The sequence below is a fragment of the Aspergillus clavatus genome, genomic scaffold, assembly GCF_000002715.2.
Source record: "Aspergillus clavatus NRRL 1 1099423829795 genomic scaffold, whole genome shotgun sequence".
Taxonomy (NCBI): Eukaryota; Fungi; Ascomycota; class Eurotiomycetes; order Eurotiales; family Aspergillaceae; genus Aspergillus; species Aspergillus clavatus.
The window spans coordinates 1,933,505-1,960,128 of NW_001517104.1; the positions used below are offsets into that span (position 1 = coordinate 1,933,505).

The 26,624-nt window shown below is 50.5% G+C and overlaps 9 protein-coding genes across 9 annotated transcripts, besides 7 other annotated features; 6 read left to right on the plus strand and 3 right to left on the minus strand.

The window, feature by feature from the left end:
* Positions 1 to 600: 600 nt before the first annotated feature.
* Positions 601 to 2,036, minus strand: ACLA_015260 (putative oxidoreductase, 2OG-Fe(II) oxygenase family; the record flags this gene model as incomplete). The annotated part of the gene is made up of 6 exons (XM_001274513.1): positions 601 to 1,248; positions 1,318 to 1,468; positions 1,530 to 1,546; positions 1,628 to 1,681; positions 1,740 to 1,799; positions 1,857 to 2,036. 6 exons carry the CDS (start codon positions 2,034 to 2,036, stop codon positions 601 to 603), a joined length of 1,110 nt encoding a protein of 369 aa, XP_001274514.1.
* A 1,599-nt stretch (positions 2,037 to 3,635) lies between these two features.
* On the plus strand, positions 3,636 to 6,303 carry ACLA_015270 (MKT1 family protein; the record flags this gene model as incomplete). The annotated part of the gene is made up of 9 exons (XM_001274514.1): positions 3,636 to 3,642; positions 3,721 to 4,089; positions 4,160 to 4,257; positions 4,322 to 5,164; positions 5,216 to 5,305; positions 5,360 to 5,609; positions 5,677 to 5,908; positions 5,959 to 6,151; positions 6,214 to 6,303. The coding sequence occupies 9 exons, from the start codon at positions 3,636 to 3,638 to the stop codon at positions 6,301 to 6,303; spliced, it is 2,172 nt and encodes a 723-aa protein (XP_001274515.1).
* Positions 6,304 to 6,833: 530 nt separating this feature from the next.
* Positions 6,834 to 8,036, plus strand: ACLA_015280 (protein disulfide isomerase family protein; the record flags this gene model as incomplete). The annotated part of the gene is made up of 2 exons (XM_001274515.1): positions 6,834 to 7,356; positions 7,453 to 8,036. The coding sequence occupies 2 exons, from the start codon at positions 6,834 to 6,836 to the stop codon at positions 8,034 to 8,036; spliced, it is 1,107 nt and encodes a 368-aa protein (XP_001274516.1).
* Positions 8,037 to 8,438: 402 nt separating this feature from the next.
* Positions 8,439 to 8,476: a microsatellite.
* A 791-nt stretch (positions 8,477 to 9,267) lies between these two features.
* ACLA_015290 (EBP2 family rRNA-processing protein) lies at positions 9,268 to 10,520 on the plus strand (the record flags this gene model as incomplete). The annotated part of the gene is made up of 3 exons (XM_001274516.1): positions 9,268 to 9,423; positions 9,490 to 10,150; positions 10,222 to 10,520. The coding sequence occupies 3 exons, from the start codon at positions 9,268 to 9,270 to the stop codon at positions 10,518 to 10,520; spliced, it is 1,116 nt and encodes a 371-aa protein (XP_001274517.1).
* Positions 9,598 to 9,643: a microsatellite.
* A 730-nt stretch (positions 10,521 to 11,250) lies between the features above and the next one.
* ACLA_015300 (uncharacterized protein) lies at positions 11,251 to 13,281 on the minus strand (the record flags this gene model as incomplete). The annotated part of the gene is made up of 4 exons (XM_001274517.1): positions 11,251 to 12,393; positions 12,453 to 12,611; positions 12,685 to 12,950; positions 13,077 to 13,281. 4 exons carry the CDS (start codon positions 13,279 to 13,281, stop codon positions 11,251 to 11,253), a joined length of 1,773 nt encoding a protein of 590 aa, XP_001274518.1.
* Positions 13,282 to 13,583: 302 nt separating this feature from the next.
* Positions 13,584 to 13,609: a microsatellite.
* Positions 13,610 to 13,794: 185 nt separating this feature from the next.
* On the plus strand, positions 13,795 to 15,098 carry ACLA_015310 (pseudouridine synthase PUS4; the record flags this gene model as incomplete). The annotated part of the gene is made up of 2 exons (XM_001274518.1): positions 13,795 to 13,828; positions 13,894 to 15,098. 2 exons carry the CDS (start codon positions 13,795 to 13,797, stop codon positions 15,096 to 15,098), a joined length of 1,239 nt encoding a protein of 412 aa, XP_001274519.1.
* Positions 15,099 to 15,711: 613 nt separating this feature from the next.
* On the minus strand, positions 15,712 to 19,346 carry ACLA_015320 (putative GPI-anchored cell surface glycoprotein; the record flags this gene model as incomplete). Its single annotated transcript, XM_001274519.1, has 4 exons — positions 15,712 to 15,755; positions 15,807 to 18,878; positions 18,955 to 19,142; positions 19,273 to 19,346. 4 exons carry the CDS (start codon positions 19,344 to 19,346, stop codon positions 15,712 to 15,714), a joined length of 3,378 nt encoding a protein of 1,125 aa, XP_001274520.1.
* Positions 19,347 to 19,533: 187 nt separating this feature from the next.
* Positions 19,534 to 19,564: a microsatellite.
* A 48-nt stretch (positions 19,565 to 19,612) lies between these two features.
* Positions 19,613 to 19,635: a microsatellite.
* A 1,422-nt stretch (positions 19,636 to 21,057) lies between these two features.
* On the plus strand, positions 21,058 to 21,786 carry ACLA_015330 (2-oxo-4-hydroxy-4-carboxy-5-ureidoimidazoline decarboxylase; the record flags this gene model as incomplete). Its single annotated transcript, XM_001274520.1, has 3 exons — positions 21,058 to 21,461; positions 21,557 to 21,656; positions 21,727 to 21,786. 3 exons carry the CDS (start codon positions 21,058 to 21,060, stop codon positions 21,784 to 21,786), a joined length of 564 nt encoding a protein of 187 aa, XP_001274521.1.
* A 1,058-nt stretch (positions 21,787 to 22,844) lies between these two features.
* Positions 22,845 to 22,888: a microsatellite.
* An 84-nt stretch (positions 22,889 to 22,972) lies between these two features.
* ACLA_015340 (WD40 repeat domain-containing protein) lies at positions 22,973 to 26,282 on the plus strand (the record flags this gene model as incomplete). The annotated part of the gene is made up of 5 exons (XM_001274521.1): positions 22,973 to 23,213; positions 23,375 to 23,541; positions 23,611 to 23,774; positions 23,962 to 24,523; positions 24,669 to 26,282. The coding sequence occupies 5 exons, from the start codon at positions 22,973 to 22,975 to the stop codon at positions 26,280 to 26,282; spliced, it is 2,748 nt and encodes a 915-aa protein (XP_001274522.1).
* Positions 26,283 to 26,471: 189 nt separating this feature from the next.
* Positions 26,472 to 26,495: a microsatellite.
* Positions 26,496 to 26,624: the final 129 nt, after the last annotated feature.

The following is a 26,624-nucleotide window of genomic DNA, read 5'->3' on the forward strand; positions in this document are numbered from 1 at the left end:
TTTTGTTTCATTACTGTTGGGCACCTGGCCTTTTCTACATGGAATACCTTTAGCGTTTATGAATATGCATATTTGTCTTTTCGCACTTCAATTTTTGCCAAAGTTCATTTTACTTTACCCGTTTTCTTATTCTTTTCCCGCTCCATGTCTCTTTAATTCCCAGATGCTGAATTCTGCTTGCCATCACGATTTCCCTTTGTCGTTAAGTTGAATACCATCCGCCTCGACGCACGGCCGTCTTGGTGGCCGTTCCGGTGGCCGTTCTCTTTGGCATTTGGCCTCCAATAGCATACTACATCATCGTTCTCTTAGTATTCACTCCAACCATTATACCCCATTGGAGGGCAATGCGTTTTGTCTATTGCGTTGAGGGCTACCCGAGCAGATAGGATCCGTAATCCTCATTTTTTGCAACAAAAGATGGCAGCGACTCTTCACAACTAGACCACAGCATGTGCCATGGTATATTTCGATCCTGTGTAATATAGGGTGCACACTTGAACGACTCATGGGGAGTAAACGCTATAACAGAGACTTCCATAGGAACACTATCTCAATCTGAGCTACCACTTCGCGCCATCATTGCGCTGGAAAGCGCGCTCATTCCTTCTTGAACCCGTAGGTAGCAGCCAATCTCGACTCCAGATGCTCATACGCCGTCATCGCCCGCTTCCCCGGTGCCATGTTGCCGGCGCCACCACCAAAGCCAACCTGCTCGTTGACGATGCCGTTGGCCTTACAGTGCTCGCGGTACGCGGCGACTGCGTCGCTAGGCACGGGCACCAGCTCGGTGGAATCGAGCGGGTGGCAGAAGTAGGCGATGCTGTAGCGGTCCTGAGGGTTCTCGCAGCGCTGCTCGGCAAGCGGGAAGACGACGCGGTGGATGGTCGACTTGAGCAGGCCGTCGGTCCAGTAGCTGAGGAGATCGCCGATGTTGACGAGAATGGGTGGGAAGGGGTAGGAGGAGCCGGAGTCGGCAGTGGGTTCGGTGTTGAGTTGGTGCGGCTGCACAGGCACGGGCGCCCAGGAGCCGTCTGGGGTGCGGATTTCGAGACCTGGCTGGCCGGGGCGCTGGAAGAGGAGGGTGATGCTGCCGTAGTCGGAGTGTGCGCCGGCGCGCACGTCGACGTCATGCTGGTAGGAGGAGGTGGCGGGCGAGGAGATGGAGGGGTAGTAGAGGTATCGCAGGATGCGGCCGGTGGGGCCGTACTGGGGGTTGTGCCGAGAGGTGAAGAAGTCGTCGGAGATCTAGAGCGGGGGAGGGGAAGGGCTCGCTGGTTGGTAGTTGGACGTGGAAGAGGGGTGGAGGGGTCGTACTTGGAGTCCGAGGGCCAGCAGCTTCAGGACCCGGTTGCAGGTCTTGTTGCAGAGAGCAGCGAAGTGGCCAATCTCGTCTTCATGCGGGGCCAGCGAGGGAGGCAGAGGTTGCTGTGCCTTGCCATCCTTGAACTCGCCGAAGTTCATGGCTCTGGGACGTATGTGTTAGTCTTGGGTAGCGAAGATTGGCTGTCAGGGATGAATGCACTTACTCTTTGAAATCGCCTGTCTGTAGAACACACGCAATGAGGCGTGTATGTCAGTCTTCTGATCTCTTTCTGGAGTATATACAAGCAGGGGGGTACTGTACTCTCTGATGTTCCGGGTCGAGAGTCTCAGTGTGCATGCCCGACCAGCCACGGTTCTACAAGATAAGAATGAGTCCATTGAACATCATAGTAGGAGTTCAGAGCAAGACGAACGTTAGGGGTGATGCGGCAAGTAGACTTCTCCTCGACAGGGGAGGCAAAGAACTTTTTGGACTTGAGAGACTATAGTTAGCCATGGTATAAACAGTTGAGATGAAGGTATCTACACACGAGTTCAAAAGCTCTCTTCACATCATCGGCGGCGAAATCGGTGCCCTTGCTGTCAATATACAGGAAGCCATACTTGGCAGCTGCGTCAAGCATGGCCTTACCCACGTTGGGGTCATCGGGGTTGGAGACATCGATGATGGGGAGTTCGATGGGGGGTCCCACTACGGCAGTATCCTCCATTGTGAAGTGTATTGAATGTGAAGGTAAGCTAGAAAAAAATATGAGAATCAATGGAGAAGTGTCAAGTAAAACGATGGAGAGAAAATGTGGGAAAGAAGGGAGCGATGAATCACTGCCTTCGGAGCAGTTCCTATAGAAAATTAACCGAGATAGACGAGCTGTTGTTTTATCTCCATCTCCATCTCCATCGGGCTTATCTCGCTCTCGGGTCGGAGCGATGCGATGCTTTTGCTGCCAGTCATTATTCTTCAAAGTATTACTATCAGAAACTCAGACATTCAGTGCACACAATCGGTACTCGGTTCCATGTCCCATGGACCTTTTCGCCAACTACTATAACTATAGGATGAGCTGGTGGCGAATCTAATTCATGCCTCAGGGAAACTGGTTGACTTTGGTTTGTGGCGTGACTGGTGTCGGCCACCAAGACATACACATATCTCGGTCGTCTTATCTGCCATTTCAATGACTGATCAAACAATTTCTGATTTCTTCAGTCAGAGTACAGATAATAATATCAACCACGGAGTGCATGCAGCTGCCAGGCTGCCAGAATATGCAATTTGTTAGTACTTAGTACATCGTCTGGTCTGGTGGACTCCTTGACCCGCCAACGAACAACACCCGATACTTCGGTTGCAGATTCCCCATTTCCAAACACCAGAGTGTCTCCACAATGAAGGCTGTCGTGACTCGTGAGTCGTGAGAACGATCTATCTGCCGATGAGACCGGGCATTCTAGGGGATTTCAGTCTTTCCAGTTTCCACCGAAGACCGCAGGCGTCACGTGACATCTGATTCCAGAATCGAAATCGAAGCAATGCTGTCTGTCCTGCTCTTATCGCGATAGATTGGAACATGCAAGACTTGTACCCCTCTGCGGGAACTACGTTGGAGTACTGCAGAGCTAATCCAGTGTGTATATACTGCCTGTCTCGTGGTCAACGCCTGACACAGTGGTCACTAGGCAGTGAAACTGGTAGTTGAGGCGATCTGGAGTAAAGTCCTCGAGAAATGGATTCATTTACGAGTTATGGTCTGCTGGGACACTCAAAGCACATGGGTTTTAGATGGATAATCCCTAAGCGTGGTGGATGCGCATTTTCCCTCTCCTTCAGTCATACTCTTATAGCTTGCCAAATTATATACTACACAGAAACTCAGTTTCTCTGTAGCTCACCAGTTGACCACATAGGCCTCACACCTCAGGATTTATACATGTAAAGGCAGAAATTCGATCTAATTCACGGCTTTAATAGAGAAATTCTTGATCAACATGATATGGTCGCCATGACTAGGTGCAGCGGTGCAGCTGGTGCAGGTGTCAGTCGGAGACACTGATCTCCGCTCCCCGTGATTCCATCCAACATTGTTCCAGCCAGACTGTCGCAACACTGTCGACGCGGAAGATCAACCGCAATTCACGCTTGAACGATTCTTTTCTACCTCTTTTTATCTCCCCTCTTCCGTGCGGGAAGATTCCTCATCCCCTCCATTCTTCCCCCTCTCCCCTTTCCGGGCTTTGCATGCCTGGCATTGGGCTCCGCTCTCTTTCCCCGTGACACACAGCTCCAGCTCCAGCTCCAGCTCTTGAGCGCCATGCCGAGTAAGATGACCCTTCTAAGCTCATGCATGAGCCTACTAGCTTTATGAAGCTAACCACAATCAATTTCTCCTTTGATAGTCCGTCCGCTAGGTGAATGGGCCGCTGCCCGCACCCAGTCTCTTCCTCTTTCCGCCCTCAAAGGGGCCGTCGTTGGTATCGATGCGTCGCACTATATTTCCCAGCACCTCCTCCACCACTCAACACGCGAGCCTCTCCTGGTCGCCCTGGGCGGCTTCCCCTTTGCGCTGAAGAGCAACATCGAGAAGGAATTGCAGATATTCAAGGAATTGGGTGTGGGCTGTCTGTTCGTTTTCAATGGCCTCGATTTTGGGAAAAAGGACCAGCGACCTCAAGCGCAAGCAGAGTCGGTACGGGCCTTTGAACAAGCTTGGGAGCTTTACGATCAACAGCAGGCGGACCAGGTTGTCGACGCATTCAGCAGTGCCGGTATAGATCTCATGTTATTGCTCGCGCCTGCTTTGCAAACATCAACTGACAACATTTCTGTCCACACCAGGCACTCCGCGGCCCGGATCTCTCTACAAATTCTTGCAGCGCATTCTGTACCAGAACGGTGTAGATTTCATTGTGGCGCCGTATAGTGCTGCAGCTCAGGTAAGAGGACGGCGGTGGGCGGAGATTGACCCGCGTGATCGTTGACACAGTTTGTCCTGGATAGCTTTCCTATCTCGCCCAAGGCTCGAACCCTGTGATCGATACAATTTTTGGGCCCTCCGAAGTCCTGTTGTTCGATGTCGACAAATTGATTACACGGATTGATATCGAACCTTCCCAGTTTCTATGGATCACCAAGCAATCCTGTCAAGAGGAATTGGGCCGGCTGTCGAGTGACCAGTTTCTCGATTTCTGCCTACTACTGGGCTCTTCCTTCCTGCGAACGATCCCGGCCTTCGAAAACCCAGCATTTCCAGGAAAAGCCGTCACCGTTCGTGATGCTTTGCCAGTATTCAATCAAGCCGGACGAAACGCGCTGGCCCTCTGCGCCCAGTTTGAGGAGGATCGCCGCATGCAGGATATCCAGTACACGGACCTTTACAAGCGTGCATTCATGACCGTCAAGCATCATGTCATCATGGACGTAGACGGCAAAGTCGCGCCCATGGACTCGGACAACGCTCCCTCTGACATGCATGAACTTATTGGCCAGCGACTGCCTGAAGAGCTCTACTTTTACTTGTCGCGGGGTGTTCTCGGTCCTGAAATTCCCAACAATCTCACATCTGGTGAGGTCAAGATTTCCCTACCATTAGGGGTTGAAGACACCGAGATATATCGTCAGACGGCGAGCACTACACTCACCCCTATCAGGACACAATCGATATGTCTGCTTTCGAACTCGCTCCACAGGTTCTACCAGACCAAAATGATCAATGTTCGTACTTGGTTCGATGAGAAGTCGGATACATCGATCAATCTGAAGACCCTTCCTTCCGTCAAAGAGACCATCCAGGCTTGGAAAATCCATAGTCATCAATTACCGGACGAATTGAAGAAGTTGCAGGTCAGTTGAGAGAGAGCTCAAAGCATGATGAGTCGTCTAACTGTGAAACAGAGCACCACGTCTCCCTTGAAGTTTGCTGTACAGAGCTTGAAAGACGGCGATGTCATTTCCAAGTCTTTCACAGCATCAAAAGATTCTCAAGTAAGTCTCTCTAGGTCATACTTGACTATGTTTGTAGACGTTGCTGACTATCAGAAGCCCTTATCGACGCAAGAGGAGATTCTCGCCAACGTTTACTGGCGGTTCCTTCAATTGCGCGGCTATATTGATGAGAAGAACCAGCTTACTCCGTGGGGCGTCTGCCTCGAACAAGCGCTTTCCGTGCTCGATCCGTCCGGAAATCTGGAAGAGGCTACACTCCTTGCTATTGAGATGGCTCGATTTGGTCTTCTGAACTCCAGACAGTGGTTTTCTCATGTCTCAGGAGGGCCGATGAGAGGCTCGGGTAAGATCAGTCGTCTGCGAGTCCCCTCTAGCCATCATCTTACACTAACATTGTCCTTACCCTACAGATGAGGATAAGAAGTTCAATATTTTGATCTCACGCGTTGCTTGTATTGCCAAATTGCAACACAAGAACATTGGATATTCAGGACCGCTGAGCAGACAATTACTCTGCTATCGCTCATTGATCTCCGAAGTCCGGTCTACACTGAGGGATCTGATCGAAGTCGTCTTGACTGGCCTTCTCCTCAGTGGAGATGCTGTTCGGGATCGGAATGACTGGAGTGAATTGAGTCTCAAGTAAGTCCTGCGTTTCGCGTACTGAAAGTCATGGCGTTGACATTGGCTAGGCTGCCATTTATTGATGACAACGATTGCGGCCTCGGCATTGCCGTCCGCACCTATCTTGATGATTTGCCCCTACAGGCAGACCCGACTTCGCCAGAGGCACGGGCCGAGGTGAAGTCTAAGGGTAAAGAATGGTTCCAACATAGTGACAGCTTTGCGGGCAATCTTGACAAGGCATTCAAACTCTGGGATGCGGTAAGTGAAACAGATGCGACATACTATGCTACCTGTGGCTGACATCGCATTTTCTTTATCAGGTTTACAAGGGTACGCAGAACGCTGGCAGGGATTTCAAGGATGCCCAACAGTGGAAGGACGCCAATAACTGGTTGGCTGAGCGACGATGATCATACGGAGTTATGCTCGGTCGAAAACAAGATGCACTAGTACAAAATACAACCTCCTCATGGAATCAAACGTGCGAACATGAACCGGGTTTTTGGCAGTGGCGAAATCCCGTTCCGATGATTCGGACCGTTCAGCAAGCTGTATCAGTAGCAATGGACTAGGGGGTCACCACCAGCGAAGCTATCGTGACCATAATAGTTTCTTACAGATACAAATGCATCGAGAGAGAATGAGCAACAAGATGATTTGCATGGTTGTACAGAATTGTGGTTTTGTAAATCCTTCGTAGCATAAATACCAAGTGTCCTCTTCTGAGGCCGCTGATAAATCCATGTTGATCTATGGTGATTAATGCGGAGCTTCCTTAAGAGTCCGCCTTCTAAGACGGATGGCAACTTATCCTCTCTCACTCCTCAAAAAGACAATTTAATCCGGAGGCCACGGATACAGCTCGACTTTAACGAATTCCTCCACACCTCGTGCTTTTTAAATACCTGACCCCGGCTCTTTACATATCACAAAAGCCACCATGGCTCGTTTGAGCTTCCTGCTCGTGAGCTGCCTCGCGCTGCTCATCGGCATTACCAGCGCCGCCTCCGCCGTCATTGATCTGATCCCCTCAAACTTCGACTCGGTCGTCCTCAAGTCCGGAAAACCCGCTCTGGTCGAATTCTTTGCCCCTTGGTGCGGCCACTGCAAGAACCTCGCCCCCGTCTACGAGGAGCTCGCGCAGGTCTTCGCCCATGCCGAGGACAAGGTGACCGTCGGAAAGGTGGATGCGGACGAGCACAGAGATCTTGGAAAGAAGTTTGGTATCCAGGGGTTCCCGACGCTGAAGTGGTTCGATGGAAAGAGCGACAAGCCCGAGGACTACAAGGGTGGTCGGGATCTGGAGAGTCTGTCTGCGTTCATTACGGAGAAGACGGGCATCAAGCCCCGTGGTCCTAAGAAGGAGCCCAGCAAGGTCGAGATGTTGACCGATGCTTCTTTCAAGACTACCATTGGCGGTGACAAGGATGTGCTGGTTGCTTTCACTGCACCTTGGTGTGGACGTGAGTTGCTTCTTTCTTAAAAGCTTTCTGGCCCCCTGGGTTCTAGGGCGTGCGCTTTCCACCATGACCATACTAATATGATCCTGTGAATCACAGACTGCAAGACCCTCGCTCCTGTCTGGGAGACCCTCGCCCTGGACTTTGTCCTCGAACCCAACGTCGTGATCGCCAAGGTGGACGCCGAGGCCGAGAGCTCCAAGGCCACCGCCAAAGAGCAGGGCGTCACCGGATACCCTACGATCAAGTTCTTTCCCAAGGGGTCCACTGAGCCCGAGGCTTACTCCGGCGCTCGTTCCGAGGAGGCCTTCATCGAATTCTTGAACTCCAAGACCGGTACCAACCGTGCCGTCGGTGGAGGTCTCAACACCAAGGCCGGCACAGTCGCTGCCCTCGACGAGCTGGTCGCCAAGTACGTCACTTCGCGCAACGCCAAGTCCCTGGTTGCGGATGTCAAGAAGGCTGCCAAGGGCCTCCAGGATAAGTACGCTCAGTACTATGTCAAGGTTGCCGATAAACTCAGCCAGAACGAGGAGTATGCCACCAAGGAGCTGGCTCGTGTTAAGAAGATCTTGAAGAAGGGCGGCTCTGCTCCCGAGAAGATTGATGACCTTGTTTCCCGCAGCAACATCCTGCGCAAGTTTGTCGGCGAGGAGCAGATCGATGCCAAGGATGAGTTGTAGACTTCTCGGCTGGGATTTCATTGATTGTATGGTTCTGGTTATGATCTAGCTGTTTGTCAGTCACCATTGACGGACTTTATCACTTGAATGTACGATGTTTAGATTTTGAGCTACTGGTCGGAGTCTATGCCCATGAGATTGTATAAACACGGCCTGAAGACAAGCAATGAGAAACTTGAATATATTGAAATGAACTGAACCGAACCATATCCCTCGATGGCTGCCGCAGGGTATCTCCCAGTACACGAGAAAGAAGCACAACATGGTTCCGCTTCCATGCGTATATCGTAAATTATGCAACGCTTGACAATATCTAACCAACAAAAACTCCATAACCAGCTTCGAAATCCGAGACGCGATAAGAACGTGATGTGTACGTGTCGACGATCATTTCGTTGGAGACGCCGCCGCCGCCGTCCCCGGCACCGTTGCCGTTGCCGTGTCGCCCGCAATACTCAACGAAGCCTCCAGTTCATCAAGCCGTCTGGCCATATCGTCCACTATCCAACATCAATGTCAGTATCCCGAGCCAACGTCGGAGGGGTAGCCATCTGCATGACGTACATTTCCCAAACACCTCCCGCGACACATTGTCGAACTTGTGCTGCAATTGATCCAGCAGGTCGTCGACCGCTGCGGAGAACTGGCCTTGTGCGTCGGTACTCTGTGGCATATATAATGAGTTCCATTTTTCTTCAATCAAGTATTTGAGGAGGTTTCGCGAACCTGCTGTGAGCGCATCGATTCCCCCGTGGGAGGGGTGACGGCCTCTGACGTCGAGACTGATTTGTTGTCTTCTGACATTGTGTACCTGAACGTCCGATGTGAGATTCACCTTTTGTTGATGTTGATAACTCAAATGTTTCGCAGCCGAGAATTGTAAGTTGTCCAAAGCCCTTCTGCTGAAAAAGAAAATCCGCAAGCGAGCTATTGCATATGCGATCTCATACCTCGATAATCCGCTCCCTCCACTCCCCCCATCCAATGTTGGGACACAAGACGATAAGATGCAGGAGGATCAACAGTTTCTCCCGATTGCCGACATACGCCAACCAAATCCAGACTGGTACTGGCTTATCTGCCACACTAACCATATTCGAACTAGTACAATCCCAAAAAAATTCCCGTGCTCTGGTTGATTTGAAAGTCCGTTGGCAGTGCTTTGCAAGCTCGAAGACGAACATTTCTCTCTTTTTTCTTAACCTTCAGCCTCATTTTTCTCAGAGTCAAAATGGTTAAGCGCAGCAAATTGCTTCAGGCTCTTGATGCCCGCAAGGGTCGGGACTACGATGCTGAGAAGCAGAAGAAGTTAGTGAAGGCGGCGGAGAAGAGAAAGGCTGGAAAGAAGACGGATACGGAAGACGAGGAGAAGCCTGTTGAGGAGGAAGTGCGTATTGATTGGAAGTGATCGTGTTCTGGAACAATTGGCTAATTGAGATGTTTGTGTGTGCAGAAGGTTGACCCCAAGAATCTGAAATCCAAGAAGCGCAACGCTCCTGAAGAAGAGACCAAGGAAGACGAGTCGAGCGACAACGAGGAGAAAGAGAACGCAGAGTTAGGCGAGGAAGAAGAGGAAGAAGAGGAGGAGGAGGAGGAAGAGGAAGAAGAAGATATTCCTCTTTCTGATTTGTCCGATGATGAGAGAGAGGATGTGGTTCCTCACCAACGTCTCACAATCAACAACTCCGCCGCTATCAATGCTTCCATCAAGCGCATCTCCTTCGTCACCCGGCAGACTCACTTCTCAGAGCACAATTCCATAGTCTCGAAAGAGCCGATCGAAGTCCCCGACCCTAATGACGACCTCAACCGGGAATTGGCGTTCTACAAGGTCTGCCAGGCCGCTGCTGCTACAGCACGCGGCTTGCTGAAGAAGGAAGGTGTTCCGTTCACTCGGCCCGGTGATTACTTCGCGGAGATGGTCAAGACGGACGAGCACATGAGCAAGATCAAGAAGAAGCTGTACGATGAGGCCGCGGCGAAGAAGGCTGCCGCTGAAGCCCGCAAGCAGCGCGACTTGAAGAAGTTCGGAAAGCAGGTCCAGGTTGCCAAGCTGCAACAGAGGGCGAAGGAGAAGCGCGAGACGCTGGAGAAGATCAATGACTTGAAGAAGAGTACGTTCTCAGAAGTTTACATTGTTCCTATTTGACCTCGTTCATGTTGACTGACTATCTTTACTTCACAGAGCGCAAGGCTGATTCGTCTGGACCCACCGACAATGACAATGAAATGTTCGATATCGCCATCGAAGACTCTAGCAAATCCGACAGCCGCAAACGCGGCCGCGGCAATGAGAGCGGCGGTCCGTCAATGAAGCGCCAGAAGAAGAATGAGAAGTACGGCTTTGGTGGTAAGAAGCGTCACGCCAAGAGCGGTGATGCTATGTCTAGTGGTGATCTGAGCAAGTTCTCCGTCAAGAAGATGAAGGGCGGCCCTAAGAGACCTGGGAAGAGCAGAAGAGCGGCAGCAAAGGGCCGGTCGTAGTGGGTTGTGCTTTTCTCATTGTTTCTTTGCTTCGTTGTTCTTTAATCTTCAGCTGGGAAGTCTAAAGCTGAAAGTATTGTTTGGCGTTCAAAAAATGTCTGTTTTCCACCTCGTCAGATAGCAAGTGTGAGACCTGGGACACTCTGGCCACTGTGGTCGAGGTCCTCATGTATAGTGAATTAATTATAGACATGGTCTTCAAAGGAAGCGCACACGTAGTATCCGAAAGACTCGATGGGCTTGAGAGATAGATAGTTGCTCCCCTAGGCAAAATCGCCATTTCCACTTGGCGTCATTCGGAAAGCGCAAGTCTATCTCATATCATTGTTGTGAACCAGTCCACAACGCCACGCGGCACATCGTTCGAACGTCAAAAAACTGCGTTGCTCTCTCGTCGTCTTCACTATTCTTGCACTGGTCTTTCTCCCTGACCATCTATAACAGTGCGGTGCAAAATTGATATGGACCTGCACTCGTGAAAGATAGGCACAGGGTACAATCAATAGGAAATTGACCTGCGACGAGACGAATCAACCTTCGTCCCAAGGTGTCACCATATAGATGGGACTATATAGATTGCAAGAATGACGGGCCGTCGAAGGCCATAAGCTGCAGTCCTCGACTTTGATTTAGTGTGACAATAGCAACCCAAAATTCAGTTTGCACCATGCCACGCTGGGCAATCACAAGAAAGCTGTTCAGGGACTATCAGTGGCGGTCTTTTATATCCTTATCCCACGGGAGTCTCATTAGTTCCATTGATCCCATTTTCCATGAGGGCAAGCCCCGCATCAAAACTCCCCATCTCTCGAATGCGGTCAAGAAGGTTATCGACACGTAGATTGATATTGAGTCGTTGTTCCGCAAAAACGAGGTCCAGTTTAGCCTTTGTGTCGTCGGCATGTGCTAAGGAGTGATCTTGAATCATCTCTTTGCCCCTTTTCGAATTGCGCTTATTGATTACCTTGTCACAGCCTCGCACCTGACAGACCCATGTATCAGAGGGCGCATCATCCCCATGAAGCACATCTACTATAGATGAGTCCTGATCGGGTGCAGAAACAGAAGTGTTCCGGCTTTGGAGGGTCTCCTGTAACGGTGCCTTTTGGAGAGGCGTTGAGGCTGACTCGGATAGAATCGAGCGTGTCCTGCGTTTCGCTCTAGTCGACAGTGGATCTCGCACCAGCTCATGTCCACGGACTTTGCTTGGTGTTTCGAATTCATCCACTCCCTCTCGATTATCATCAGACATATCGTCAGGGTCGATCGCGGCGCTTCGAGTGCGTTTGCCGATTTGCTTTGTCGAAAACGAGCTGAGTTTCGGCCGCAGCACAGATTTACGAACCTGGCGTCTTCGTAGCCGCCGATTCTCCTCGAGTTCGCTCTCTTCCTCAGAAGACTGTTCCTCTTCGGAGGAGCGGGGACGCAGTGGAGTGAGAGTTATGTGCTTCAACTCATTCCTCTCCGACGCGGCCTTCAGCTCGCGATATATTACCTTCCGGGACCAGTCGAAGTTAGGGGTTTTGGCTTCATCCATCAACTCAATGATGATGCTTGCCCTTGAGGAAATGAGGTCCTGTGCATATTCCGCATTTTCAATCTCGAAACGGCTGACAAGAGTGGAAGCAAGAAGCTCGAGATTCAATTGACGCTTTGCCAGGTGTCCTGCCTCTTTCAAATCCAGAATCACTTGGTAAATCGCATCTGCCTGAGTTTTTGAGGCTATAGTCGGGTCATGCACGTGGATTGGTTCTTCTGGATCACCATTGACATCCTCGTCCTTTTTTTCATCTTCATCCTCATTCTCGTCCTCGTCCATCGCATCTGCACCTTGTTTTGACTCATGCATGGCCTTGATTTCTTCAAAGTCCTCCTGAGTCACTCCAGTCAACAATGATTTCTGGGCTAAAGTAATTAAAGGTAACAACGTACCGGGAACTTTTCGCACAGATGCTCGAACAAATGTGTTTTGGTCCATTCCACCTTCTCTTCTCCCTTCAGCATCCGAGAAAGCAGAAAGCCGCGGTGTTTGTAAAAGACCTCCGCCGAATCATCGGCATCTTCGCAAATACCGTGCGTATGGTTGACATACTAGGAAGGGCGATTGGCCTTGTAAGTTAACTGCATCCTGGGAAATGATCTGAACAGAACGATCCGTACTCACCTCCTCACACAAGTATTCAACAGTGGGGTTCCAGTTCTTCCGCCGCCTTCGCTTCGGCTGATGTCTGTCTGCCAGGAAGTATAGTAGATCAATGGCCTCGACGACATCATTGAACATGGGCTTGTATCCTCTCGCAGGGTTTATGGAGAACCAGCCAGCACGGCCAGCGATCCAAACGCCGACCTCGCCGTCACTATGTTGACCGTAGGCATAATGCGTCACATTTTCGATAACAATTCGTTTTGTGAGGTAGTCCGGATCGAGAACTATAAGTGAGGACCAAGATTTGGAATCAGTTTCTGGGTTGAACAGGAAACGAGATAAAAGGTATCCGAAGTGGAGGTATAACCCCAGGTAACAATAATTTAAGGTTGTAACTCAGTAATACATACCTAGAGACTCCTGCTCTTCTTCTACCTCGTCCAGACATCCCGTCACCTGGACAGGATTGTCGGGAGAAGCTGTGAGAAGATTCGCATAGCGGGATTTGCCTGGCACCAGGACTCTGACCTCTGACAGACTGAACTCTTCCCAGTCGTTCTCGTCTGTGAGAGATGGGTCTCTGGCGGCCAGGACACTATCTTCTCGCGATGTCATGTCTCCGGAGGCAGCATCGTGTCTTGACTCGGGGGGGAAGGATATTGACAAGAGCGGTTTCCAGGTCAATTCTAGAGATCGAAGAATTGAAGAGGGAATGTATGGGTGATGGCTGGATGGGAATACCAAAGAGGTCGTCGAGGGGACCTTACCTTGTCTGGAACCCCACGACAGTCTGGTAATTACCGTAGCTTACGGGCATCGAGTCCATGAAATACAACCGTATGTGCCAGTGGTACGGAACAAATGTAGGCGCTTCGTATTGTACCGTTTCCTTAGTATCTTGTTATCGCGCCTGGATCTCTTCTTTTTCTTCTTCTTTTTCTTCCAAGACCAATTGATAAGCTTCTCGAAGTCTTGGGTGACTGATTTAATTGACGTCGAGTCTCTGAAACCCACACTTCCGTCCTTTAACCGGACCCGCCGCATTTTCTGAGCTCTCCTCTCCAAACCATTTGCCCTCCCTTGGGTCTGATGAATTTCCGTCCAGGCTTCCGGCTGTTTCGCACCACAATGTCTGGTGAGAAAATCTACGAAGGCGTCTTCGGTGTGTGCTCAATCTCACCCTCCTGACTTAAAGCCCGACAATACCATACATGAGCTAACCTCCAGTAGCCGTCCACAAGCCGCAAGGCGTCACATCCGCCGGTGTAATCCGCACCCTGCAGAACCACTTCAACTCCTCAAAGCTCTTCCAGCCGTGGCTGGAGACCGAGCGCGCGCGCCGCAACAGAGAGAGCAGCTACCAGCGCAACAGACGGCGCTCGAAGCAACTGGACGTGAAGATCGGACACGGCGGCACCCTCGACCCATTGGCGACCGGTGTGCTCGTCATGGGCGTCGGCAAAGGCACGAAATTCCTCAACGATTTCCTGGGATGCACGAAGACGTACGAGACGGTTGTGGTTTTCGGTGCGGAAACAGACACCTACGACAAGCTGGGGAAGATCGTCCGGCGTGGCCCGTACGAGCACATCACCCGCGAGGCGGTGGAGAAGGCGCTGGAGCAGTTCAGAGGCAAGATCATGCAGCGGCCTCCTATTTACTCGGCGCTGAAGGTCAAGGGGAAGAAGCTGTATGAGTATGCTCGGGAGGGCAAGGAGCCTCCCATTGAGATCCAGTCGCGGCCGGTTGAGGTGATCGACCTGAGGGTTCTCGAGTGGTATGAGCCCGGAACGCATGAGTACAAGTGGCCTGAGGAAGAGGCCGCCGGAGAGGAGAAGGAAGCCGCGGAGAGGCTTCTGGCGAAGGACGGCACGCTCCCTATCGCCCCGTCGGCTGAAAACAAGTCGATCCCCATGAAGAGCGAGGAGCAGGAGCCAGCAGCAACGGCGACAAAGCGCAAAACGCCACCACCTGAGGAAAATAGTAAGGAGGAAGACACCAGTGCATCGGCTGCGGCTGCCGCTGATGCTGACGCCGAGCCGGCTCCATCAGCGAAGAAACAAAAACTTACGGCCGAGGGGGATGCAGCGCAGGCGCAGGTTGAGCCCTCGGTTAAAGCTGAGACGTCGGAACCAACCACCTCCCCAGCAAAGCCCACTGAACCTTCTCCCCAGCCTCCCGCGGTAAAGATCACAATGACCGTCTCTTCTGGCTTCTATGTTCGGTCTTTGGCGCATGACCTAGGCAAGGCCCTGGGTAGTTGTGGCCTGATGAGCTCCCTTATCCGTACGCGCCAGGCGGATTTCGAGCTGGGACCTGACAAGGCTCTCGAATACAAAGACCTCGAGGCCGGTGAGGACGTATGGGGTCCCAAAGTCCTGCGATTCTTGGACGACTGGGAGAAGAAGAGAGCCGAGGCGAACACTGAATAAGTTTTCGCGAAATGGACTGTGTCTCTAAAAGCGCTTGTATACTATTGCCAATAATACTTATACAATAGACGTCCTCCATTAATTGCTCCTGTACAGTATCTCTGCGGACGAGCCTTTGACCGTCTTTTGCTACGAAATCTTTAAATTTATGAGTTTGATTGGTGAAGCTGGGGCGTACATCAAGCCAAAGTAAGTCAACTTGACTTTGTCTTGTGATTGATTCATCTCCATATTGACCGAAGCTCAGCTGTACGTTTCTAGAAATTAGGATTGGTAGCATATCACGATTACTCCAGGGATATGACTGATAGCGTATGGTATAGAGTTGCATGCAATAGATCGATTTCATCAGACCATGCATCTCATCATATCAAAGATACCAGTAGGATCTTCTGAAGTTGGGACGACACAAAATAGATAGTAAAAGTCAAGTAGCCAGACACAGTCGGTAAGTGAACAAAAGGGAACCGCTTTTGGTTGGGGTATACCGCTGAAACAAAGTAATAACACGGAAAGGAGAATCTTAAGGGAGAGAAATGTGACCAAAATTTGGGACATGAAAGAATCACAGAGGCAGTAATGCAAATGTAGTCTATGTGGTAAGGAGTGAAGATCAAGGTGTAGATTGCTGATGAGCATTGTGGGCGTTAAGGAGTGCTGTCGAGCGTTAGCTTTCCAAATCCGGTGGGCAGAATGCCAAGTACTTACTTTGCAGCACGGAGGCTTGTCCCTGTCTGGATTCGCAGGCGCATTGAAGGGTGCTTCCATTGAGAAAATCCAGCAATATACTATTGGGAAGTTCTTGACGATCTTCATCCGGAATGCATGGTGTTCTGAACTCAGTCAGATGATACCGCTTGGCCATATTGCGACTGCTCGAATCGACAATTCCGGGCGTAAGTATCAAATATCCCTTGTCATCGATTCGGATAAACCGTCGCTTCCAGAGCAAGGTGTCGGGAAATTGAACGTTGACTTCGCCAATTTCAATCGCGGGGACGATGACGCTAGCCTTCTTCACTGGCGGCTCCACAACTTGCGGTGTTTCTTCTTCTTTGACAGCCGGAGCGAAAGCGCCAATCACACTTCTCTTTGAGTTCGATGTTATTGATGACATGCGGCGGAGAAGACGAGAAGTGCGAGAGTTTTTCTTCTCTTCCGGAGACGAAGATAGGTCGCTGGTAGATTTCGACATGGGAGCTCCGTCATTCTTGGAGATAGAAGAGATGGACAATCTGCTCTCAGAGCGTGGTAATGAAGCGGCTCGGGATTGATGGTTTGATCCAGTGGAAGATGGAGATATGCTATTTTTCTCAGATTCATCGACAGTTGGGGAAGAGTCTTCCTGTTCAACTGTCAGAGGACTCGCCTGGGGGTTGAGTGCGCTCGTCTCTGGCTGGTCCGGTTTCGAATCATTGGGCACATTGCTTGCATCGCGGACCATCCGAGCAGCAACAGAGATTGAAGCTGTGCTGCGTACAGCATTGGTGCTAGCATAGGAGTCCTGGCGTTTTAGGCTAGACGATCGGAAAAAAGATTCGGGGGTATAAGAGCTATGTCTGTTTACTGAACCCACGTCAGAGAGACCGACACCTAGTGACGCAGAAGCCCGCTTCCGAAGAGCTTCTACGGAGGACGCCGCAGGTGGAGCAAGATTCAAGGATGAGTTCGACGATGTCTCGCGACTATTCGAGAATTTCTCCAGTGCTTTGATGCGCTTCGAAATTCCTGAGGAGACGTTGATTTTCTTAGCAACAAGTACTGGGGCATTTGATCCATCACTGTCACCATAAGGGCCAGATACAGATCTGCCCACAGCTAGTGGCTGCATATTGCCCGAATTATGTCCCATCGCACTTGGATTCGAAACGGCCCGCGAATTCTTCCAAGCATGAAAGCTTATTTGCTCATTGTTGTTCGGGTAGACAGGTGACAACGGAGACTTGCCGACCGACACAGGCTTCGCTTCTTCGACGGTAGCACTTTTCAATTCTTCCATGAAGGAATCATCCGAGAGGAGGTTGTCGTCATCAGAATAATCTGGAGTAGGCACTTGAATAGGCTCAAGTTGAGGTTTTCGCTTTTCCTTTCGAATAATCACGTCCTTCACATTCGCATTCGATGGCTCAGGGGTCAAGTCATTCTGCGGATCGGTGGGTTGCGGTGCGACTACCGTGGTCTCGGGGGGGGAGCTCGGCCGGGAACTCGGAACTGGGGAATTCGGGAGAGGAATAGATAGCGGATTTGGAGAATTAGCTAAGTCAGTTGTTTTCTCCGATTGTTGGGAGCCAGAAACAGTATCGATTTCCTGTTGTTCTGGGGAGTGAACAATTTCTTTTGCTAGGTCGTTTTCAGAGACTCCGAGTGGGACCTCAATGGCGCCGGCGCTAGGCTCGCCGGAGGCACTGTTAGTGCCGTTGGTGTTGGGCACGACCAAATCCGGGTTGGCAACTTCTATTCCAGACCTAGACTGAAGATCATTTTGCAGAATTTGTGATTGATCTGGCTCCGGCGTTTCTTTCAATTCGGTCAGTTCGGTTGTCAAATTTGCATCATAATGCAGAAGCGATTGAGTTGGAAGCTGTTCATCATCCATGTTGGAGATATCCAGACCCACGGCAGAATCTGGTTTCGTGGCATCAGAAGTGTCAGGCTTCTGCGTTTCATGAGACACGACCGATTCGGACACAGTGAATAGCGGCGTCGTGGGAAGGAACTCCTCGCTATGATCAGACAGCGTTGAAGGGTTTTCGCCACTAGTTGAGTTCGAATGAGCATGGTCGATGTTCTCTTTGTCGTCAAGCGCTTCCACAACCTTCGAGCTGTGGCTGTTGACATTTCGGTCTTTTTTGCTTTCGGCCGCGCGCTTTTCCATTTGATTTTTACGCATTTGGAGAGCTTTCATCAATCTTTCTCTCTCGTTTGAAGTTCCAGAAGACGATAACGCACTCAACGACTTAGCGCCCGGGGAGAGCTGAGGTCGCGCAATAGGCATCGAGAGCGGAGGTACCAACAACGGAGGGACAGGAGGCGCGGTTCGGCTGGAAATAGATGCCACTGGGTTGCCTTGTGAGCGGGGGCGAGATGGACTGGGGTTCCTTTTCCGCAGGGAGGACATCCGAACGCCGGCAGGTAACGAGGCTACTGGCCGCTGCTCAGCGCTTCGAGACAAATTCCCTGCCGTACGAGGTCGCCCATTGCCATCCACCGAAGGTCGAGGGCCCCGCTTCACCTTGGGAGTGTATGTGCTTGCGCGTTCCAAGTCCCTTAGCGACGGTCTGGCCGATTGTGAAGACTTTCGTGGCTCAGAGGGCGCGTAGGACAGATCGTCCTGGTACCTTCTTTGCGAGTCCGGGTGTTCCGAGCGGCTCTCCCAGGAAATCGAGGCTTGATCACTGGTCGGAAAGTCATGTGGGCTCTTCGTGATGGACGGCGAATCGTCATTGTTCGGGTTATGCGGGACAGTTGATGCGACCGAGGGAGGTACTATAGTGGCTTCCGATAGTTGACTGAATGACCTTTGATGGGTAACCGGGAAATGAGGCTGTGTCTGCGCCTGGTCCTTGCTCGTGCCGTTCTCCTCTGCATCTTCAGCGATTTCCATCAGCCTGCGACGGCGGAGGGAGCTTGAAGAGGAGGTGATAGAACCTGAAGCAGCATGTAGCAAGCACGCCGAAGACAACGCACTCTCAGTGAGGTCCGTCGGTTTGGTCAAAGAGAACACCGTATCGTGAGGGGAGAACTTGTCCAAGATTGACTGAAACTGGACCGTAGTCCTGGCTGTATAGATCCATGGTCGAGTCAGCGAGGTGACAGCTCGGCAAGGGGACGCAGTTGAACCAGAGTGTGGGGATACCTTTGACAAGCCTCGAGAGACCCTCGGGCAGATAACTGAGCACCACCTTCCTTCGACGATATTGTAGAAAGCCGTAAAGAGGTAAGATTTCCTCATAGTTGTCGACTGCGCTCCGCACCTCGGGCACCCCGCCCGTTCCTCGCTCAAGGAGTGTTATCTCATCCCTTGATACATACCGGAGGAGGAACCTAAATGATAAGGGACAATGTACGTCAGCTCAGACATACATGACACTAGAATCAATCGCCATTGCAGTGAAAGGAGGCAATTGCAACCCAAACAAGTTCAATTTGCGTTTAAGAGACGAGATGAACTGACCATCCTCCCGCTTCAGCTAGAGCGCTCTGGTAGGCTTCGGTGACAGCGGGATTATCTAACCCATTCAGAGACATGACAGGAACCGCATTGAAGGCGGGAACCCTGATAGTCGGATGCTACGACAAAGTGTGAGGTGGTGGTGTACAAGATCTGTGTTGCGATGAAGAATGGGCTGATTTGAATGAAAGAGTGTCGGGACCGATAGACGATCGGGAAAGAAAGGTGAACGGTGAGCGTGGCCTCACGATGAGACCCCTCCCCAAAAAGAAAGGGAAAAAAAAAAAAAAAAAAATGAACGACTGGACGACGGTGTCGTTCCTCAATTAAAACACTACTAGTAAAGAAGAAGAAGAAGAAGAAGAATATCAATAATCAATCGATATCGAGGATTGACTCAAAGGAGGGACTCGACGGAGATGTCGATAATCGATATCACCCCAATCTCTCAGGAGTTCAGGGGCTTTCTTAGTGGAAGGCAAGTTGCCTCCACTTAATCTGAAATATTCCTCCAGGGACGGCTCGATAATATCGTCCCCACGTTCCTTTGGCTCAATGCCAATCTTAGCCCCGATGCTGAAGCAGGTGAATTTAATTAGTAGACGCTTGGTCCAGGTCAGGCATCGAAAGCAAGTTTAAAAAGAAGAATTACTCCGTAGATAGTTTGCAATGGAAAGAGAAATCCACGAGGATGATGGATTGAGTCGATATTCGCATTGCGACTGGACAATCGGACCAGGATATCAGGTACCTGATCGAGTAGAGACAATGCCGTAAATTCGATCAGCTGCAAGAAGACGATAAGTTCTGTATTGTTTGGATGTTTGGACTTGGTTTGTGCAGCTAAATCAATACTCTTGCGGTTTCCGATGCAATCCAAAGGAGTCTACCTAGGTAGCTAACTTTTTTTACATAGTCAATCTCGACTGACAAATACGTACTGTGTACTATCGTCTCCTGGGATCTTTAGCTATCCCAAATAAAGCAGAAATCAATATGTCAATTCAGTCTAGGGCTGCCTGAGGTACTAGAGACTCTCTCCGACACTATGGAGTTAGCCCATTGCATCTTTCTGCTGAAACGATGGCTGCATGACGGCGACGCACAATCAACACCAGACAGGAATCTCCGGAACGCTCGAGGGGAATAAGTGGAACTTGAATAAAGGCAGGTCAGTCAGAACTGGTCTAAACGAGCGCATCTGTATAACCTTCTACTGTACAGGTTAGTTGTACAGGAGTGGACATCAACTAAACAGGCATAGCGCAGATCTCCAGAGAATAAGCACTCCAGCTGGCTCAATATCGTCCTAGGGCTTTTGGCACAAACACCAGAGGTATGCGCTTGCCGAGGGGTGTTATTGCAATCGTCTTGTCTATCATTGCGGACAACTGTAAGATGGACAGAGCGACCTTGATATACATCCAGATAAGCTTCCGATAGTCGGATTGAATGGGAATGTCGATCGAACATTCCAAGCTACGAATCATGCCATCTAATGATTTGACAGGCCATGATACTTTCGACATTATTATCTGGGTCAAGGTCTTTTGATCTGGCGATCTTCGATCGATATTTATCGTTTCTGCAACTACGTAGTTCACACCTGGAGCTCTCCGCCTCCGCCAGCAACAAACGCTCGGAGACTCCCGATGCGGGGTGGAATTTGCTTCCACTATTGAGCATATATGACCGCAAGCGCTCCCCGAACTGATTCGGTCCTACACGTTTGGTTATCGGATTGAACCTCTACGCACAGCATCCCGAATCGCTCGACACACGATCCACATGTCTTCCGGTCTCCCCCCAATCTCTTCATTGCCTTCCCTGCCACAGGAGCAACAGTTCCAGGCCCTCGACACACTCTTTGAGCCATCGCCCGAACTGCACGAGTTGATGATCCCTGTCTTGGCCAACCAGACATTTTCATCATATAATGGTCTCATCGACGCTGTAGGCGGTCGGATGGCTGCGCTCTCTGCTGCCAATTCGCCAATCGATCACAAAATCCTCACTGGGATCCTGGGTTCCCATCCGCGCCTCGGGCGGCCCAAGGTCGCGACTACAGAACATATGAGTGAGCTCAGTAAGAAAGAGCAGGCAAATCTGAATACTGGGGCCGAAGAACAAGCGGAGAAACTACGACTCTTGAATGCCGAATACGAGGAGAAATTCCCGGGTTTGAGATTTGTGTATGTGGGCGGTTGAATAATGTTTTTTTTTCCGACCTTTGATGGAGGTTTCCCATGGATACTGACGTATACCCTCCCCGGCCTGGTTGGTCTAGAACGTTCGTCAATGGACGAAGCCGAGATGTCATTATGGCAGAAATGCGCCGGAGGATAGATAGAGGCGATGCCGAACGGGAGATCCAGGAGACTATCCAGGTATGTCTCAGCGGTCAAGGAGCGGCGTCGCAATGAGTATGAGATTACTAACTCCAATATTCAATGATAGGCAATGTGCGATATAGCCAAGGATCGATCAAGGAAGTTGGAACAATCGGCTCGGATTTGATTGGAATCTGTATACCACATTTAATCGATAGAGACTGTATGGAGAAAATCAAGACCAATTGCCACTTTTCCGAATGCATATTTCGTATCTGCGAAATGTCCAACAGAGAATCACGATGCAATGGCTAACTTTATCCTTGTAAATTGCCATAATAAGCCAATGACACAGTGATGTCTCGGTGGATTTCCAGAATTGTTTCGAACGAGTTTAATTGACGACTCAGGGTCTTGAGTCCTGAACGTTCCAGTCCAGCTTAAGCTCTTATTCTTAACAGTAAGTTGTATGTCGTTGGTGCAAGAATTGTGGCTATGCTAGAAGTGGGGGCATCCAACTGTCAGTGCTCAGGAAGAGAGATGGACTTGTCAATTCTCATGTTGATACTCCATAGATCTCGTGGGGATATACTACTTGTAGCTGTTTGTAGTTACACCCCGGTTAACTCGTAGATATACTGTCCTTTTCCTTGAGCATAAGTCATGGAGCAAAGAAGGCCAAGACTTACTGCCATGCATCTCTGTGTCACCTCCAGCATTGTTCAATGCTTATTATGCACTCCATAGTTCATAGTCGGATCACTTTTTGCTGACAGAAATACTGCATTGATTATAGACAGCCGATGCCTTGTCCCAGACCTATTTGCCTCCCGAACCTAAAGATGCATGGTATACGGGGAATGAGTTTTATCAGGACCATGGATTCTGCAGGACAGTAAAGAATGGAAGCCCCAGATGATATGCTCGACACCTGAGAAGAGAGAGAAGAAGAACTTGATGAGGACCTGCTTTTGATGTCATCTCATCCTGGAGTTTGTCCTCATCCGCATAGTACCGTTGATCCTCTGTCATTGTCATTGTCAATCAAAACTAGACACTTTAGTCCTTGTTATCATCCTGGTGTTTGAGTTAGTGCTATCTACTGCTACCTCCTACACTACGACTATGGAGTAGCTAATTAACTAGTACTACTGTACTAGATGATGATTATTATTAGAGTCCTTTCTTATCGTTGGCTCAACTTCCGGACCCTTCCATCACTTACTTTTCCTCCCATCCACTTTTTCTTCCTCTTCCTCTCTTCTCCTCCCTCTCTCTCTCTCTCTCCCCTCCAGTGGAATTTCCCTTCCATTCCATCGACCCCCAATCCCAGCTGGAATCCCACATGCGCCATTTCAGGCATCGACCTCACCATGGCGGAGGGTTCGCAGGAGACGAACGACCGAAGGGTTCCCGGAGCGTCGCGGGCCTCAACAGCCCCCGCGTTACCCATGATTATCACCAGTAACGCGACAGGTCCCCAGGATGCTCATCCCAGTGGTAACAGCCACCACGACAACGACCACGACAGCAAAATAAATGATAATCATAATAATAATAGTCCCCGTATCACCAAGCCGGGGCTTCTTAGAACCTCACAAACGTTCCCTATCGGTATGTTTAAACTGCCATCAGCATCTTTAAATTTTGAAATCAGTTTCCCCCATCCTATCCGCCACTCCTGTTCTCTCTGCGCCACGATGACTATGTATGTGGGCTGTGTCACATTTCGAAGCTTATTTTGCTTTTTTTTTCCGGGTCTTTTTACCTGATAGGCTCTATCGCATCCGATAATGCATCAAGCTCGAGTGTAAATCAGCAGGATACGAAGAGGAATCCCCGGTCCTCGTTCCAAGCAAGTTCCTATGGCAGAAACTCGACATCATCGCCGACGGTCTTTGAACCCAGCGCGGATTCCAGCGCAATCGATCCGCTGTCGCAAGTAGGTCTTGCGTCGCTGTTAATATGCCAGCAGAAATCAACAAAGTGCTGATTACGTCTGATACTGTAGCACATCATCAAGCGCACCAACACCGAGCGATCAATTCCACTGAGGCTGCTTGGGAGGGCGTCGTACGAAGTGGAGGCTGGCGGAGCGCATGACTATTATGCGTCGGAACAGGGCTCAATCCGAGGCGATACGAGCTTACGCCAGAAACTACCCAAAGAGAAAAGGTGAGTGCCACTTGTCTCGTCCTTATCATGATTAAACTCCTATATTCTTGATCTCCCCCCCGCGTCGATCCCTGTTCACCATACTCCGTGCAAAGGGTGGGCATTGTGTTCGCGCTTCGAATCGGATGTCCCCGCGCGTCCAATAGCAACCGCTCGGAAGCTAAATACTCATTGATAAACTTTACAGAAAGGGTGTCTCGTTTCTCAGTCGATTCATAGGAGGCAAGAAGAAAGATCAGCTGTCTGATGCAGAAGACGATGTCTCGGAACCGGACACTTTCCGCATGGACGCCAACACCGCACCGCAACCGATAGGCTTCCTACCTCGATTCCCTCCTCCGCCAAAGTACATCAGGGTGAAGGCATACTACAAAAAGGATAAAACTTTCGATAGGGTGTTCCTCGCGCAGGAGTTGGACGACGCGGGGCCGTCATCCGACCGATCAGTGAAAGATGCAGCTGGCTCGACGACTGGTCTTCCGGGCAGCAGTAATGCTGGAAAAGCCATTTGGGCGCTATCCTTCTCGAAAGATGGCAAGTATATGGCAGCCGCAGGTCAGGACAAAAAAGTGCGCGTTTGGGCTGTCATCGCTTCCCCAGAAGATCGCCAGAGGGAAGGACTTGGGGGGATCGAAAATGGCCACAATGAGGATGAGACTCCCCAGCTGAGAGCGCCTGTCTTCAAGGCAAAGCCAGTGCAGGTATACGAGGGCCACATCGGCAGCGTACTAGACCTAAGCTGGAGTAAGGTACGGATTTCGCATTGCACAAGGCTATGGACACTCTTGAGTCTGACGCGCGACGAACTAGAATAACTTTCTTCTTTCTTCCTCGATGGACAAGACCGTCCGGCTGTGGCATGTGACGAGATCGGAGTGTCTGTGTTGTTTCCAGCACAGCGACTTTGTCACATCCATCCAATTCCACCCCCGGGACGACCGATTCTTCCTCGCTGGATCCCTCGACACCAAGCTTCGCCTTTGGAGTATCCCGGATAAGAATGTGGCATTTGTTGCAACTGTTCCGGATATGATCACATCGGTCGCCTTCACGCCAGACGGCCGCCACTCAATCGCCGGCTGCCTTAATGGCATGTGCAACATTTACGAGACAGATGGATTCAGGCCAGTTGGGCAGATCCATGTGCGGTCAGCGCGTGGTCGCAACGCAAAAGGCAGCAAAATCACGGGCATTGATACTATTACTCTACCTCCCAGTGACCCAAACGGTGAGGTGAAACTGCTGATCACAAGCAACGATTCCCGGATTCGACTCTACAACTTCCGTGATCGGACATTGGAGGCCAAATTCCGCGGTAACGAGAACACATGCAGTCAAATTCGCGCCTCGTTCAGTGACGATGGAAAATACATTATCTGCGGGAGTGAGGACCGCAAAACATATGTATGGTCATTAAGCTCAATGGAGAAGGATTCAGACAAACGTGCGGTGGAGGTCTTTGAGACTGGATCCTCCATGGTGACTGCAGCTGTGATGGCTCCGTCGTTGTCAAAGCAAACCCTGGGCTTCTCCGACGATCCAGTTTACGACATCTGCAACCCACCGCCAGTGACTCTGGTGAGCACCGCAGAAAAACAGAATGGCCAGCGAGGTCCCAACCCCGTAGCTAGCAAGCTGGCGCTGGAATCACCGTCATATCTCGCGCGCTCGACACACCCGGTTGGAAACATCATCATTGTGGCCGACTATTCAGGCAAAATCAGAGTTCTGCGGCAAGACTGTGCATTTCACAAACGCCGCTATGAGAATTGGGACACGCACTCCACCATATCCAGAAAACTGCTGCGCCGGTCCAACTCGGCGCGTCACAGTATTGCGTCGTCGATTGGAAAGGAGTCATCGCACAAGACACCTTCTGAGCGGATCATCTCCTGGCGCAACTCGGTCATCGGCCACGGAGCGGGCAAACGGGAGGGCTCCCGTCATGGGACGACGACCCGAAGTTCATCCCCCAGCAAGTCCATCCCCGATATCTCGCGTTATTCGAGTCCAGTATGCCAATTTTCGGGCGGAGCGCCTGCCGATTCTCTCTCTCTCACTGTGTCCCCTCCGCCCTCAGCGTCCAAATCTTCTTTTGATAGTCGAAGATCAAGCGGGGATGCCTCGAAGCGCAATGGATACGCAGAGGATGTCGGGATGGTGCCGTCGTCTAGAATGTTAATTGCTAGAGGCAAGGAGAAGGACAATCCATTGTGGCTGCAAGGCGAACAAAGCTATGCATTCTGGAACAAGATCACGCAGGATGCGCTAGCTGCGCGACGGAAGAAATCTCCTCGGCCTCAGGATTCGAACCGACTCTCAGTGCCTGGGCGCAATGTCAGCATCAGCAGCGCTCTGAGCAGCGACTATGGCTCTTCCAACGGAGACAGAGACGAAGGAGATGTGCTCCGATGCGATAGCTGCCGGGGGACGAATTTCCAAGCCATGAAATCGAGAACCGGCAAGCAGAAACTGATCTGCGTGCGGTGCCATCGACCTATCAATTAAGCGCGGGCCCTGGGTGTTTACATTCTGGTATATACACATTATCTTTCTTGTTATTTTCTTTCATTTTGCATTTGGAGGTGTCACTTTCTATGTTCGTTTTTGGCCTTGTATTCAACAACATGTATAGTAGACGAGGTGATGATGGACGATCATGATGGATGACGCGGTGTTGGGTGACATGGGATCTAGTTTTTTTTTTTTTTTTTTTTTTTTCAAATATGCAAATAAACTCGGTATGTCGGGAATCGTTGGAGTCGTTCTGTCCGAAGTATACGCAAGTACTCCGTTAGTACTCTGTAGTAGCTGGTTCATATTCCAAGGAGTAACTACTCCAGTCGGCGG